This window comes from Dromiciops gliroides, chromosome 1, assembly GCF_019393635.1.
Source record: "Dromiciops gliroides isolate mDroGli1 chromosome 1, mDroGli1.pri, whole genome shotgun sequence".
NCBI lineage: Eukaryota > Metazoa > Chordata > Mammalia > Microbiotheria > Microbiotheriidae > Dromiciops > Dromiciops gliroides.
In genome coordinates this window covers 652,488,096-652,504,731 of record NC_057861.1, presented here as the reverse complement: position 1 = coordinate 652,504,731, position 16,636 = coordinate 652,488,096, and the positions used below count along the sequence as shown (strand labels likewise).

The following is a 16,636-nucleotide window of genomic DNA, read 5'->3' as shown; positions in this document are numbered from 1 at the left end:
CTACTTACCTGTTGGGTAAGATATACATTTCTATACCCAACTAAATGTGTATGTTATTCCCTATTTGAACAAATTTCAATCATAGTGAGGTTTAAGTATTTTTCACCCCCCCCCCCATTTTCCCCTCCACTATAAAAGCTCTTCTTTGTGTGCATTTTTTTTTTTGAGAATTTCCTCCATTCTTCCTTTCCCTTCTCCCACATACCTCTTTTTCACCCCTCCCCCCCTTTTTGGGGAATCATCTAATCATAGTCAATTCATACCTATACACACTTCACTCTCTTTACACACACACACACCCTTCTAATTGCCCTAATAACAATAAAGTTCTTAGGCATTAAAAATATCATCTTCCTACATGGTAATATAAACAATTTAACCATATTAAGTCCCTTATGATTTCTTTATGTTTACATTTTTATGTTTCTCCTGACTCTTATCTGAAGATCAAATTTTCTATTCAGCTCTGGTGTTTTCACCTGGAATGTTTGAAAGTCTTCTATTCATTGAATATCCATTTTTTCCCCTTGAAGGATTATATTCAGTTTTACTAGGTAGGTAATTCTTGGTTGTAATCCTAACCCATTACCTTTCAAATTATATTCCAAATCCTCTGCTCCTTTAACATGGAAGCTGCTAAATCCTGTGTAATCTTGACTGTGGCTACATGATATCTGAACTGTTTCTTTCCAGATGCTTTGTCTCTTTGACCTGAACTCTGGAATTTGGTTATAATACTCCTGGGATTTTCCATTTTGGGATCTTTTTCAGGGGGTTATTAGTGGATTAAGCCTTTCAATTTCTATTTTACATTCTAGATTTAAGATACTAGGCAGTTTTCATTGATAATTTCTTGACATATATCTAGGATATATCTACTTTCAGAAAGTCTAATAATTCTTAAATTATCTCTTCTGGATCTATTTTCTAGGTCAATTGTTTTTCTGATGAAATATTTCACTTTTCTACTTTTTCCTTTTTTTTGACTTGGTTTTATTTGATGTCTCATGGAGTCATTAGTTTCCACTTGCCTAATTCTAATTTTAAGGCATTACTTTCTTTAGTGTAATGTTATACTCCTTTTTCCATTTGGCCAATTCTGTTTTTTAGCATTCTTTTCTTCAGTAAGCGTTTGTACCTCTTTTTTCCCCACCTGCCCAATTCAAGTGTTTTTTAAGGAGTTCTAATCTTCAGTGAACTTTTATGCCTCTTTTACCATTTGGCCAATTCTGTTTTTTTAAGGTCTTATTTTCTTCAGTATTTTTTTTTGGGGGGGGGGGGGCTCTTTTACCAAGCTGTTGACTCTTTTCACAATTTTCTCATGTCACCCCTTCCCCGCAATTTGTCTTCTACCTCTCATCTGATTTTTAAAATCCTTTTTGAACTCTTCTGTGAATTCTTTTTGTGCTTGTGTCCAATTCACATTCCCCTGCACCCACCCATTGAGATTTTGCTTGTAGCTATTTTGACATGCATATCTTTTTCTGAATTTGTGTCTTCTCAACACAGTATATTTGTATGGTCAGGTTCTTTGTTGTTGTTTGCTCACTTTTCCAGCCTATTTCTTCACTTTGAATGTTCTTTTAATATTGGGCTCTACTACCAGGGTAGGGGGAGCGGGCCCTGTCCTAAGCGTCAGTGTCTCATGCTGCTGTTTTTAGAGTTAGTTCTGGGAATCTGTCAGTTTTTGGTATTTCTAAGGTAGCATGATCCAAGGAGAGGTGTGGTCACTGCTCTCCTGGCCTGTGCTCTGGTTTTTACCCATGAAGAGCACTCGTACTCCTCTTGGCCCTGGAATTATGACCAGGTCCCCTCCGCTCCTGCAGCTGTAGCCTCTAGTGCTCTTCTCTTGACTTGGAACTGTGACAAGGACCCTTATTCCCCTCTTGCTACAAGTACCAATATTCTCCTGTTGGCCCTGGAACTGTGAGGGAGCACAAGTACTCTTCTCCACCCTGGAACTGTAACTAGTGCCTCTACTCCCCTGCAGCTGCAAGTGCTAGTGCTTCTTTGTTGATTGATTGGTATGGAACTGAATAATTACATTAATTTAGGCAGTATTTTCATTTGTTTAGTACAGCTTACCCATGAAGAATGACTATATCTCTAATTAGTTCAGTTAGTATAACATATGCCTGAACTGGAAGTCCACTAAATTAATCTAGCAGTATATAACTAACTTCCTGTTAGACAATACAAATGGATATTTAGCTGGGTCCAGAACAGAACAGGAAGAGAGCTGACTAAATTATATTTGGTAATCTACATAACACTTTCAACAATCCTAGCTGATCCACAACATAAAAAAGCTATCTTTTTGGGGCAGCTAGGTGGCGCAGTGGATAGAGCACTGGCCCTGGAGTCAGGAGAACCTGAGTTCAAATCCGGCCTCAGATACTTAACACTTACTGGCTGTGTGACCCTGGGCAAGTCACTTAACCCCAATTGCCTCACCAAAAACAAAAACAAAAAAGCTATTTTTTTAATGTCAGTATTCCCCTGGTGATGTTATATTGCTATGAATTATGGAACACCTCAATTAAGAAAAAACAAAATCAAAATCTCAGGTGACCTAAAGGAAAATGAAGAGATATTTTATTAGTAGGACATGGCATATTAACCAATGATGATCTGTCCATAAGTGACAGCATAAAAGATGTCATCCAGGAGATCTATATTTGGGGAAAAGTGGAACAACCACATAAGGAGAGTAAGGAATGAAAGAGAATTCAAATGTTAGACTTTTAGTGATTTTTTTTTTCTTAAGTCCAGAAGTCCTCCAGTACATTGGATAGCTGCTCAATAGAGGACTTAAGAAAGGACATGAATAAAAATAGCACTGGATGAGAGGGGTAAGAACAGGTCATGAGTTGTATTATTGCAGGGAATATTCACAGATCCAATGAAGTACTACTGCTCTCACCTCTGTCCCAGCTTTTTTCTTCCTTATCATTCTTCTATTTAATAGTAACCTAAGCAAAGAATCAAACTTGGGGAATTTGTTTTTGTTTTTTTTTAGTGAGGCAATTGGGGTTAAGTGACTTGCCCAGGGTCACACAGCTAGCAAGTGTTAAGTGTCTGAAGCCGGATTTGAACTCAGGTACTCCTGAATCCAGGGCCAGTGCTCTATCCACTGCACCACCTAGCTGCCCCCAAACTGGAGAATTTTAACAAATAATTTTGGATATAATAACAAAAAAGGATGGTTAGTCTATAGATAGCTAGTTCACTACTTAAATACTTCAAAAGATTTGTAATTTAATTTATGTAGGCACTCACTCTTCCAGGAGACATAGGTTTCAACCACTCTAAGACTTAAAATAGTTTTATGAGCTATTGCAGTTAAAACAATTTTCATTTAGGGGTTGTTTGGTGGTAAGTAACCCCTCCCATAACTTAGCTAGATTGCTCCCTGGATTTCAAAACTGCAGTCCAAGCCTTTTCAGCTTGATAGGTATTGTTTAACCCAAAACCTATTTCTATTCTGGTACTGCCTCTGTGAACCTGAGGCCACTCCATACTGGGATTAGGAATTAGATGTAAAGGCATTAATTAAATAAATTGGCAAAATGTCCTCTTTAAACATTTCTATAAATTTAATAATGCCTTATTTGACATAGCTGTCTGTTGAAATTCCCTACTCTAATTACAACTTGTGTCCATTTCAAAATACAAGAATAATGTATTGAAGACACATAAAATAGGAATAATCTTCTCACTAGTGAATTTTGCCATTTTCAATGATAAGCAACAAATTGTTCCTTCTTATTGCTTCTCTAATGCATATTTATCATGAAGTTATACCAGACCTATTGCTATAGTTGATCTATGAGCAATGAGCTCCCTCTATAACTCTGTAATAGCTCTACCTGACTAGCTATAAAACGACTTCCTATAGTATAAGATCATGTGAAGGAAACAAGACACTGACATGATATTGATAAGATATTAAAAAGTTAATTTAATAGGTAGGAATGTGTAACGATTGGAATGACGCCACCTGCTGGAGACTTACTGTAGAAGAGTTCTGCCCATGAAGCGAAGGTCTTTGAGGGCAAGACCAGGAGTCTTTTCTTTGGTGTCAGGAAGTGACGCGGGCTAGTGGGAGGAGGAAGGAAGAGACTGGTGCTCAGTCTCGCTCTCTTTCCTCTGGACTCGGGTGGAGAGCGGAGCTAGAAATGTGCTCTCCCTTTAATAGATAGGAATCTAGGCCTTTCTCTCTCTTTACCAAATTCTTATTCTCCTTAATAAATGCTTAAAAGTCTAACTCTTGCTAAAGCTTATAATTTATTGGCGACCACTCATTAAATATTTTAGACAGACTAGCTAGAATTTTAGCCCTTAACAAATGGGATTAATGAGAGAAGAGGGGAATAACACTTTGTGACATGTGGTAGTCCCTTTCTTTCTTTCTTTCTTTTTTTTTAGTGAGGCAATTGGGGTTAAGTGACTTGCCAAGGGTCACACAGCTAGTAAGTGTTAAGTGTCTGAGGCCACATTTGAACTCAGGTACTCCTGACTCCAGGGCCAGTGCTCTATCCACCGTGCCACCTAGATGCCCCAGTCCCTTTCTTTCAAACATTAACGTTAAAAGCAATGTTCTAGGAGAGATACAAAGATATATGACTGTCCTCAAAGAGTTCATAGTTATTACGGTGGTTAAAACAAGGGTATAAATAATTATAAAACATTATATGAAAAGTACATAGAAGACATACAAAGTACTATGAACAATCCCAGCCTAGGTTCATGGAGGTAGCTCCTAAACTGGGCACTGAAAGATAAGAATGCTCTCTGGGCCTCAGTCTCCTCATCTGTAAAAAGAGCTAGACTAGATAATCTATATGGTTGGTTCTCTTTACCTCCAAGATTCTATGACTTCCAAGTTTGGTCAAAGTATGTATATGGAGTATAAGAAAGGGAGTGAGATCATAGCTGTATTAGGAAAATGAGTGGGGGGCAGCTAGGTGGCACAGTGGATAAAGCACCAGCCCTGGATTCAGGAGGACCTGAGTTCAAATCCGGTCTCAGACACTTGACACTTACTAGCTGCATGACCCTGGGCAAGTCACTTAGCCCCCAATGCCCAGCAAAAAAAAGAAAAAGAAAAAAGAAAAATGAAGAGTAGGACCAACCTTCACAGATGGACTGGAGAAGAAACTAGAAGAAAGAAAAAGTTATGAGACTACTTCAACAGGGGAGTGAACTGGGAAAGCAGTAATGAGAACAGAAAGAGAAATATGGATATAATACAGATTGTGGAGGCAGACTGATCAGAACTTGATAACTGACCAGAAATGGGGAGTAAAAAAGACAAAGCAGTTAAAAACTCATTAAAAAAAAGTCATTCCTGGACCCGCATGTACAAAAATATTTATAGCTGCTCTTTTTGTGGTGGCAAATTGGAAATTGAGGGGTTGCCCATCAACTGGGGAATGGCTGAACAAGTTGTGGTATATGAATGTAATGGAATTCTATTGTGCTGTAAGAAATGATGAGCAGGAGGAGTTCAGAGAAACCTGGAAGGACTTATATAAACTGATGAGTGAGATGAGCAGAACCAGAAGAATATTGTACACAGTATCATCAACATTGTGTGTTAGGGGCAACTAGGTGGACGCAGTGGATAGAGCACTTGCCCTGGATTCAGGAGGACCTGAGTTCAAATCCAGCCTCAGACACTTGACACTTGCTACCTGTGTGACCCTGGGCAAGTCACTTAACCCCAATTGCTCACCAACATTGTGTGTGTTGATCAACTATGATGGACTAGATTCTTCTCACCAATGCAATGGTACAGGAGAGTTCCAAGGGACTCATGATGGAAGGGGATCTCCAAATCCAGGAAAAATAAAGAACTGTTGAGTATGGTTGCTGATTGAACAATACTATTTCTTTTGTTTTGGGGGCTGTTGTTTTTCTATTTTGAGGTTTTTCCTTATTGCTGATTCTTCTCTTATAACATGACTAATGCAGAAATATGTTTAATGTGTGTGTATACACACACACACACACACATATATAACCTATATCTGATTGCCTGCTGTCTAGGGGAGGGGGGAGGGAGAAAAACTGGAAATTGGAAATCTTATATAAACAAATGTTGAGAACTATCTTTACATGTAAATGGAAAAAAATAAAATATTTTTATCAGAAAAAAAAGTCATTCCTTTACAGTTTCAAGTTATGTTACCGGTAACAGTAATACCTTACATTTATATGATTTTATTTTTTCAAAGTACTTAAAAGTATATTACTGAGGTGGAAGTTACAGGGTGGTATTGCTAAGAGGCAGAAGAAGAGTTAGGTTCAAATTTCAGATCTGAAGCTTACTTCTTTGTGACCCTGGAAAGGTTATTTAGCCTCTCTTCATTTCAGGTTCCTTCTCTATTAAATGAGAGGCCTGATGAGGACTTCAGATCCCTTCCAGCTCTTGATTTATGACTATGACACCCAAATATAATAAAGTTGGGTAACCAAACAGGACATGTATTAATATCTCAGTTTGCTGATGAGGAAACTAAAGTTCCAAAAATTTAAATGACTTTCTAAAGATCACATGGATAATGTGGATGGTATGGGGCAGAGCTGGGACTAGAGCTGGTCTTCTGATTCATAAACTAGTGCAGTATACCTGAGTCAAGTAATGAAACAAAGCTCATTTCCTTTATTTTACTGCCAGTTTCGAAATTTTATTCATTTCTCAAGAGCCTAGTGTTTTTATTCCTTTGCATTTTCTATGAAACACTCGAGAAGGCTAAATTGAAAAAAATCATCTTAAAGCCTGTCCATAGAGAACAGTTGAGAGAACATCTAACATTACAAACCACAATTGTATATGCATGTATTTATCAATTGCCTAGTTTTTGTGAAAAATCACCTTACCTTGCTGGTGTGTTCAGGTGCCTGGTCAGGTGTGTTGCTGAATTCTCCTCCAATCTGAAGGTCACTAGCACAGCAAAATGAATCTCTGAGCTCTGTGAGCTTTTGACTGCCCAACACCAGCAGGGTTTGATAGGGTTTTCGTTCTTTATGCTACAAATCACATAGCATGACAAGTCAGCAACAAAAAGGAAAATGTACCTGCACTAGGATTAAGGACCTCTCTCTGCAGGCATGATATACTGGAAACAAAGTAAGGAGAGACCCATGCTCAAATCCCATTTCCAACACTTAAAAGTTATGTTGGGGGGCAGCTAGGAGGCACAGTGGATAGAGCACTGGCTCTGGATTCAGGAGGACCTGAGTTCAAATCTGGCCTCAGACACTTGACACTTATTAGCTGTGTGATCCTGGGCAAGTCACTTAACCCCAATTGCCTCACCAAAAAAAAAAAAAAAAAAAGTTATGTTGGAAGATAATTGAGTTGACCTTATGCAAGACAATTAACCTCTTTAAACCTTTTTCTTCATTGCAGAACAGAGATGCTAATCATCTATAGGGTGGGCCAAAAGTCATTAAGAGGTTTCAATACTTATATGTAGGAAAAAAAATTTACATGTAAAAACCAAAATCTCACAAATGGCAAAAAATAAAGAAAAAATAATTTTCAAAAAGTTATTAAACCATTGTGACTTTTGGCCCACCCTGTACTTATCTCAAAGGGTTGTTGTAAGGAAAGTATTTTGTAAACCTTAAGATATTATATAAATGGGGTGGCTAGATGGCACAGTGGTAAAGCACCGGCCCTGGATTCAGGAGTACCTGAGTTCAAATCCAGCCTCAGACACTTAACACTTACTAGCTGTGTGACCCTGGGCAAGTCACTTAACCCCCATTGCCCCGCCAAAAAAAAAAAAGATATTTAGTATCATGGTGGGTACTCATAAGCTAGAGATTACCTCTATTTTAAAAGCTACTACCGTCACTTTAAATATATTTATACTCTTCCTTGTTTAATATGCTTTTCCATTTTTAATGTCATTCTGGCCTTAAAACACCCCTGAGGGAGGTACAACAGATATGGTGTATCATTTAATGTAATATTAAGGAAAACACAACCAATTTTACACGTTAAGTATGTTTACATATATATAAGTTATATATATATATATATTTCTCTCTTTTTTTAAACCTGAAGAATTTTTTTCTTTTTAGTGAGGCAATTGGGGTTAAGTGACTTGCCCAGGGTCACACAGCTAGTAAGTGTTAAGTGTCTGAGGCTGGATTTGAACTCAGGTACTCCTGACTCCAGGGCCGGTGCTCTATCCACTGCGCCACCTAGCTGCCCCCTAAAGAATTTTTAAAGGCAGGACACTGGTTATATAGTGACTGAAAATAACTATCAGCTGATTCAGGTTCAATTTCTAATTACCGTACTTCAGCTTAGAAGAAGGTGTTTCAAATTTATTGCCGCCACTTTTGGGCAGTCACCTCATCTGCCAGGGTTTCATTTTCCTTTAAACCAAAGGGATAAGATGATCTTTAAAGTCTAGTCCAGTCAGTGATTTTGTGAAAATTACATGTCTATTCATGAGGCCAACAGTTTATGTAGAAATTAAATGTGAATATTAATTTAATGAGGCTGGCCTCCCAACCAGATTATCCAACATCCCATTATATTCACGAGTCTTCCTTATAAACACAAAACCTTTCAATTCAACACACCAAGCATTTCTAAGTCTTTGAGAGCCTATGGGGACTTCCAGATCCAAAGACAGCATTTTAAACTCTAAATAATATATGGCAGTATTATTTCTGGACCATGTAGAATGTGAAAGAAAGGGAAAAAACAACAAAAGAATTCCAGCTTTCCCAACTGCCTATAGGACATGTGAAAATAGATTTCTTAGAGACCTTTCAAATATAAATGTACAAAACAAAACTCATTATCTTTCCCCCAAAATCTTGCCCCCTACTGAACCTTCTGCAGAGGCCATCACCAGTCTCCCAGGTTTGTAACCATCACATAATCCTTGATTCTGTGAGAAAATTATTAATAGGGGTTTTGGGGACTCCCAGAAGCCCCTGCTGAGAGCGCCTGGCCTGACCTTTCTTAAGGCCAACCCAGAGTCAGGAAGTTACCTCATTCAAAACCACGCCTTGTTCCTGCCAGAGGATCTGTTCTCTGGGCTCTGACCTCAGCATGACTATGCCAAACCACCCTCAAATCCAGTGAACCAATAGATTTGAATGATGCTAGCCAATTAGCTTTGAGGAATGTATACGGGCGGGCTCTCCTGCTGCCCTCAGCAAGCTTACACAGACACTCTTGCTCTTTGGCCCAGGAATTTGGTGAGAGAAGATGCAGCCCATTAGGGATCCCCATTTTCTCTTTTCTCTCTCTTCTCTTTCCTAGCTAGGTTTTCTTATCTTTCAGAGCCATGTGTCCTCTCTTTACTAATATTTAATATGCTTTAATAAATGCTTAATGCCCCAAACTGATGTAGTAACCTCTAATTTCTAAAAAACAAATACATTATAAATCCCAGCTAAATTCCCTAACACTTGGGACAATTATAGGGTGACCACATATAGTTTCACTTGCCACAACTCCTTGCTCCCCTTCACATTAAATCAGTTAACAAATCCTGTCATTTTTTTATGTTCACGTCTAACCCTTTCTTGTTTCTTACACAGCCCTTAATTCAGGTGTTCATTACCTCTTGCCTAGATAACTGCAAAGACCTCCTAACTGGTCCCCCTGCCTCAATTCTCTTTCCATTCAAATCTATCCTCCACACAACTGCTAAAATATTTTACTCAAGAACAGATAGAACCATATCAATTTTCTGCTCAAACTCCAATAACTCCCTATTGCCTCTAAGAAGAGAATAGAAATCTTTGTTTTGTTTTTTATGCTCTTGGTCTTTAAAACACTTGGTCTCATCTTCCTCTTTCAGTCCCATTAAATATTTCTCCTTCTTACCACACTCTGCCACCAGCCAAATTGACTTTCTTGATGTATCTCACATACAACACTCCCTATTCCATTTCCATGCCTTTGTAAGGCTGTGTCCCACCCCCACCCTGGGCTGGAATGTATCTCCTTCTTGCTCTCAATTATACAGAATCCCTGCTTCCTTCAAGACTCAGTTCAAGCAGCAGCATCTACACAAAAAGCCTTTCCTGATGCCCTCATATGACTGTGTCCTCCCTTCCCTATATATTTATTCTGTATATGCTTATACATACATGCATACATATGTACAAAGATATGTATGTCTATATGTGTGCATATATGTATGTATGTATAGACAAGCTGTCTCCCCTGAGAGAATGAAAGCTCCTTGAAAACAATGACAGTTTCATTTTTTTGTCTATGCATCCCCAGTATCTAGCACAAGTACCTGGCACATAGTAGATGCTTCCTAATGTTTGTTGACTGGTTATTCTAGCAGACTACTCCTGATAAAACAACTAGGGACTTTTTATTATCACTGGGTTATTTTTTAGGTTTCAGAACTGACCTTACTAAAAATAACAGGATAGAAGATATTCAGCGTTAAGATAAGTTCTCCTTCATTAACTAAGTCTGCTGGATTTGATGGCTTCTTTCCTATGGCATGTGACTCCTGATAGGGAAGAAGGGAAAAAATGAATATTATCCAAGTAAGCTTCTAGAATTCAAAAAGCTGCTTTATATTTCACAATTGATCATGGTCATAATTAAATACATTGCTTTAAAACTATGGTTTACTGACAAACCAAAAGGATAAGAAGATAGAAGGGAAAGTAGATGACCCTAAAAATTTCAGTGATGTTACAAAATCTCATCTTTTATCTGCCTAAAAATTCCTAGTTTTCTTACAGTAAGAGGAGGGATGTGGCCTGAGAAAGATGAAGCAAGAATAAAAAGCCAGGTTCATGTGGGAAACAGAAAAAGAACCAGGAGCAGGGCTAGAAACAGATATAAAGTCAGTACTGAGAACAGAACCAAGGAAAGCACTAAGAAGAAAATCAAAAGCAAAGCCTGAGAAGGGTAAGGGCATCAGTAACTGGAATTGTGTGTGTTTCTCCTCCTCATCTTCCTCCCCCCATACTGCCTGTTATACACTCTTAAAAAACTGCCTGGGAATTAAGTTAAGCATATATAGTGTTAAGGGCTAAAATTCTAGCTAAACTGTCTAAAATATCTAATGAGTGGCGCGTCACTTGCTGATGCCTGGTCTTGCCCTCAAAGACCTTCCCTTCATGGGCAGAACTCTTCTACAGTAAGTATCCAGCAGGTGGCGTCATTCCAATCGTTACAATAGTAAAAAGGCTTCACTAAGCAAGAGGAAATTATTTTATGAGCAGTGAGGGAAAAAAAGGAATCTTACCATCTCATAGGCAAAGGTTTCTTGTCTGCAGATACGATCTACTGTTATGGTTTCTTCTCGATGTTCCAAAGCTCTCTTTCTAAGTCTATTGGAGTTTTGGGAAAAATAAAATTTTTAAAAATATCAAAGATATCTATGATTTTTAAATTGTGTGTAAAATAACTGAAGATTTTCTACAAATAGATGTTCTAATGCCTAGGGTTAGGAATTTGTTGATCTCATTGAAAACTGGAAAATTTTACTTAATTCTTTCAGTGTACTCAATGAAGTTGATTGGGTTAAACACCTAAATGGGAAAGCATTTTGTAAAAAAGAAAAAAACAACCCCCCCCCCCACCAAACACTACTCATCATTGCCACATCAATCACATTCCCATAGGATTATTTAATAGGGCTAGAAAAAATAACAAAATTCATCTGAAAAATCAAATGTCAAGAATATCAGGAGGGAAGCTAGGTGGCACAGTGAATCAAGCACTGGCCTTGGATTCAGGAGGACCTGAGTTCAAATCTGACCTCAGACACTTGACACTTACTAGCTGTGTGACCCTAGACAAGTCACTTAACCCTCATTGCCCCACCAAAAAAAAAAAAAAAGAAAGAAAAGGAAAAGGAATATCAAGGAAATTAATGGGGAAAAAAGGGAAGCAAGAGAGTCTTAGCAGTACTGGATCTCAAACTACACTACAAAGCTAAAACCACAAAAGAAAAAGGGAAAACAAAACAAAACAAAATACTTTCTTCAGGGGCAGCTAGGTGGTACAGTGGATAAAGCGCTGACCCTGGATTTAGGAGGACCTAAGTTCAAGTCCAGCCTCAGACACTTGACAGCTGTGTGACCTTGGGCAAGTCACTTAACCCTCACTGCCCGGAAAAAAAGAAAAGGGAAAACAAAACAAAACAAAGCTAAAACCAAAACAATTTAGTACTGGGTAAGAAAGAGAGAGGTTGATAAGTGGAACATGTTGGGTACACAATTACAGAACCAAATAAGCTCAGGAACCTAGCATTTGATAAAGTCAAAGATCCTAGTGGTTAGGGGAAGAACTCATTAGGTGACAAAAACTTCTGGGAAAACTAAGAAACTAGGAAAAGACCAACATCTCATACCATATACCAAGACAAGCTCCATGAAGGTAAATGATTTAGACATAAAGGGTAATATTAATAAATCAGAGGAACATGAAAATTACCTTTCAGATCTATGTATAGGGGAAGAGTTCATGACCAAACAGGAGATAGAGAGGTTCAAAGGAGGTAAAATGGACAATTTTGATTACATAAAATTAAAAAGTTTTCCCAATGCAGATAAAATTAGCTAAAAAGCAGGAAAGGGGGGAGGCCAGGAATCTTTGCAGCAAGTTTCTCTGGATTTCTAAGATATCTAGGGAACTGAGTCAAATTTATAAGAATAAGAGCCATTCCCCAATTGATAAATGCTTAAAGGATATAAACAAGCAGTTTTCAGAGGAGGAAACACAAGGTAATAATACCTATGTGAAAAAAATGCTCTAACTAATAATTTCACTAATAAATGCAAATTAAAACCACTCTGAGGTAATAACACTCCTATTAGGGTGGCTGCTGGCAGTAGGAAGGGAAAGAAAGACGTGAGACATTACAAAAAGAGAACACTCAAAAGGACTTTGTGATGTATTAGATATGGATCTCAATAGAATAGCTAACTTTTTTAAAGTCCAGGAGTCTAGAACATGGTACCTGTATCGTTAATAGAAATAGTCTGGAACAAATAAACAAAAGGCTGATGTTTAGAAACCTCATCATTCAAAATTTTTTTTTTGGCAGGGCAATTAGGGTTAAGTGACTTGCCTAGGGTCACACAGCTAAGTGTCAAGTGTCTGAGACCGGATTTGAACTCAGGTCCTCCTGAATCCAGGGCCGGTGCTCTATCTACTGCGCCACCTAGCTACCCCTATCATTCACATATTTTGAAAGAAATTTTATTTCTTAGATGGAATCTGGCTTGTACTAAAAAGGTATTACATTATTGTGTATAAGTGTCTTTACTACATGGAAAATGAACTTAAAAAAAATTCATATTGTATTATAAAATCAGTCTATCATACCCCAAAGTCACTAGGTTGGTGTCTTCAGGAATGACTTCTGGATCATCCTCCTCTTCACAGTACTTCAATTTATCCAGGCTAAAGATGGAAATGCAATAACTCAGATTTTTTTTTTTTTTAGTGAGGCAATTGGGGTTAAGTGACTTGCCCAGGGTCACACAGCTAGTAAGTGTTAAGTGTCTGAGGCCGGATTTGAACTCAGGTACTCCTGACTCCAGGGCGGGTGCTCTATCCACTGCTCCATCTAGCTGCTCCATAACTCAGATATTTTTACCCATGAGATATCCATCCTTGTCTATTAAAGTGAGAATGTCCTGAACAACTAAAAAGTAAGGTAGGGGGCAGCTAGGTGACGTATCGGATAAAGCAAAGGCACTGGATTCAGGAGGACCTGAGTTCAAATCCGGCCTCAGACACTTGACACTTACTAGCTGGGTGACCCTGGGCAAGTCACTTAACCCCAAGTACCCTCACACACAAAATAGTGACATTACAAAAGAAAACTTCACTGAATGAAATATTTTTGGTACAATTATTCTGAAATAAACACTAGGTGTGATTGGTGGGTTTAACATTCTATTACTTCAACAAACCTTCATTAAGAAAATAATAGTAATAATAATAGCTGACATCTATAAAGCAATTACTCTATGCCAGGTACTGTGCTAAACACCTCACAATTATTATATCATTTGATCCTCAGGATGTCAAAAAGGCTAAGTGACTTGCCCAGGGTCATATTGCTGCTAAGTGTCTGAGGCTAGATTTGAACAAGAGAACAAGACTATTTTTATTCTTCCAATACTGTTAGTGGCTAAATGACACCAGACAGATTTTTACTTTACTTACTTTCTTTTCTTTGGAGGCATGCCATGACCAAAGATATCATCAGTAAGAAGATACTAAGCAGCACTTCAACAAGGAAACTCTCAAAACATCTAACTGTGATACAATGTCACAGACTGTAGGCTGCACAAAAATGACAGACTCATGGCCGGAAGGGAACTTAAATCCAACTTTCTCCTTTTGAGAGAGAGGTAGCTAAGGCCCAGAGAGGTGAAATGCCTTGCCCAGAGTCACCCAGGAACCAAGATATAAACCCAGGACCTCTGATTTGTCTCCCCCGTTAGACTGTAAGCTCGTTGAGGACAGGAACCGTCTTCTGCCTCATTTTTGTAGCCTCAGCGCTGGGCACAATTGCCTGGCACGTAGTAGGAATTAAATAAAGGCTGATTTGATGCCAATTCCAGTACTCTTTCCATTAACCCCTCCTCCCCTGCTACATTATCCAAGGGTTTCCTTTATTAGCTTTTGCTACTTTTTCATGAGATACACCTTTTTTTTTTTTAATTTTAGTGAGGCAATTGGGGTTAAGTGACTTGCCCAGGGTCACACAGCTAGTAAGTGTTAAGTGTCTGAGGCCGGATTTGAACTCAGGTACTCCTGACTCCAGGGCCGGAGCTCTATCCACTGCTCCACCTAGCTGCCCCCACGAGATACACCTTCTTAAGTAACAAAAGGATGATAGGTGGCCTATGTCTCTTTGGAGTAGCCCCCCAAACTCCCTCCCTTAACTCCATCTCCTCCTCCACTAGCAGTTACCCAGCTCTCCTGACCCACCCCCACTCCCTCCCCCGCAGTCCTAAATGGTCTCTGAGGAGTGTTCTGGTGTGTGTGTGGGGGAGGTCTGGTCAGTGCAGGGGTTCAGACTGGGACCCTTCTCCCCCTCCCAGTAGGGCCCGGAAGTCGGCGGGGGGGGGGGGGAGCGGAGCACTCACCCACACACGAGGCTCAGCTCGGCCGCAGTCTCCGGGCTGCAGCCCAAGTCCTCGGCCACGGCCGCGTCTTCCTCGCCGGCTCCGGCCCCGTCCAGCCTGCTGGGCTCGGGCGGCTCCAGGGAGAAGTCACGGGCCCCGAGAAGCCTCTCCTTCCACAGGTTTCCCACGGCCTGCACGAGGAAAGGCTTCGTGTTCAGCTCCGGGATCTCGTATTCTGGGAACCTGAACCCAACCACACCGCCGGAGGAACCGCAGCCTGAGGAGCCGCCGCTACCGCCAACACAGTCCGCAGCCATGTTCGCCCTCCTCTGTTCCTCGTCCCGCAAAAGCCGGGTTTCCACCCCCCCCCCCCAGCCACTCCCACTAGAGCCGGGAGCGCGGTGTGTAGCGGGATTTGTAGTTTTGAGCAGCGTCCTCCCTTCTCCAACACTGAGAGCGAACCCCTCAGCCGGGAGAGGAGAAGAACGAGGTACTACATTTCCCAGAAAGCTTCGCTCCTCAGCAGCGCAGCCGCCCCGCCCAGCCCCGCCCCGTCAGTCCGCAGCAGAGAAAGCCTCAGGAGCGTGTCCTTAGATTGCATTGTTCTCTGCATTGGGAGGAGCTGCTGAGTGGGAGCGGTTCTCACTGTGGGATCTGCGGCCCCACTAGGGGAATCGCGCGGGCCAACTTTTATTCCCAAAAATGCTCTCTCCCTAGCTTCCGCACCCATAGACTTCGCGTTCTTGTAATGCCTTCTAGATATTTTTAAAAAATGTCTGGGGTGGAGAAACCTTCCTGTGAAAGGGACAGGGTCACATTCTGTGCATCCACCCATTGATTGCAACATACATACTTGGGGAGAAGGCAGCAGGGCACGTGGTTTGACACCTGGCTCTGCCAGATATTTACCCCCAAAGCTGAATGAGGGTTGCAGACATTTAAGATCTAGACCTGGAAAGGGCACCCAGCCCAAACCCTTTATTTAACAGATGATGGAACTTAGGCCCAGAGATGTTAACTGACTTTCCAAGGACACACAGTTAGTTGATTAACAGAACTAGAATTCAGGTTTAGGGCATGTGACCCCAAATTCACCTCTGCACCACACTTGCATTCTAAAAATAGCCTAGTTAGCAAGAATTAGTACTTAAAATAGAAAATTAGGAGGGTTTCTCATACAGTCCCAGGAACAAGTTTCTGTCTCCATGCCATAGGATGAGGTATCAAAACATATACATATACCCTACCTCACCCCTTCTGCCTCTGTCCACCCCCAAAGAAGGCACATTTCAGCTATTTGCCTAGGTGCAAAAAATTCTTTCTTATAGTTCTGTCTCTGGGCTTTAGTTTCTTCATTTATAAGGAGAGGGTTGTTTTGTTGGTGGTCCGTGTTTTTACATTCTTTTTTTTTTTTTTTTTTGGTGAGGCAATTGGGGTTAAGTGACTTGCCCAGGGTCACACGGCTAGTACCTGTTAAGTGTCTGAGGTCAGATTTGAATTCAGGTCCTCCTGAATCCAGTGCCGGTGCTCT

The 16,636-nt window shown here is 40.1% G+C and overlaps 1 protein-coding gene across 2 annotated transcripts in view; it reads right to left on the bottom strand.

Moving 5' to 3' along the window:
• SNAPC3 (small nuclear RNA activating complex polypeptide 3) overlaps nucleotides 1–15,440 on the bottom strand; it is a 50,072-nt gene extending 34,632 nt beyond the window's left edge. For both annotated transcript variants that reach the window (XM_043977128.1, XM_043977127.1), the window contains exons 1-5: nucleotides 15,127–15,440; nucleotides 13,349–13,426; nucleotides 11,262–11,346; nucleotides 10,410–10,514; nucleotides 6,886–7,035 (exon numbers count right to left, since the gene is read on the bottom strand). In XM_043977128.1, the coding sequence (XP_043833063.1) occupies nucleotides 6,886–7,035; nucleotides 10,410–10,514; nucleotides 11,262–11,346; nucleotides 13,349–13,426; nucleotides 15,127–15,422 (714 nt within the window). In that variant the 5' untranslated portion in view covers nucleotides 15,423–15,440. The remainder of the gene's footprint in view (nucleotides 1–6,885; nucleotides 7,036–10,409; nucleotides 10,515–11,261; nucleotides 11,347–13,348; nucleotides 13,427–15,126) is intronic.
• Between the last annotated feature and the right edge of the window lie 1,196 nt (nucleotides 15,441–16,636).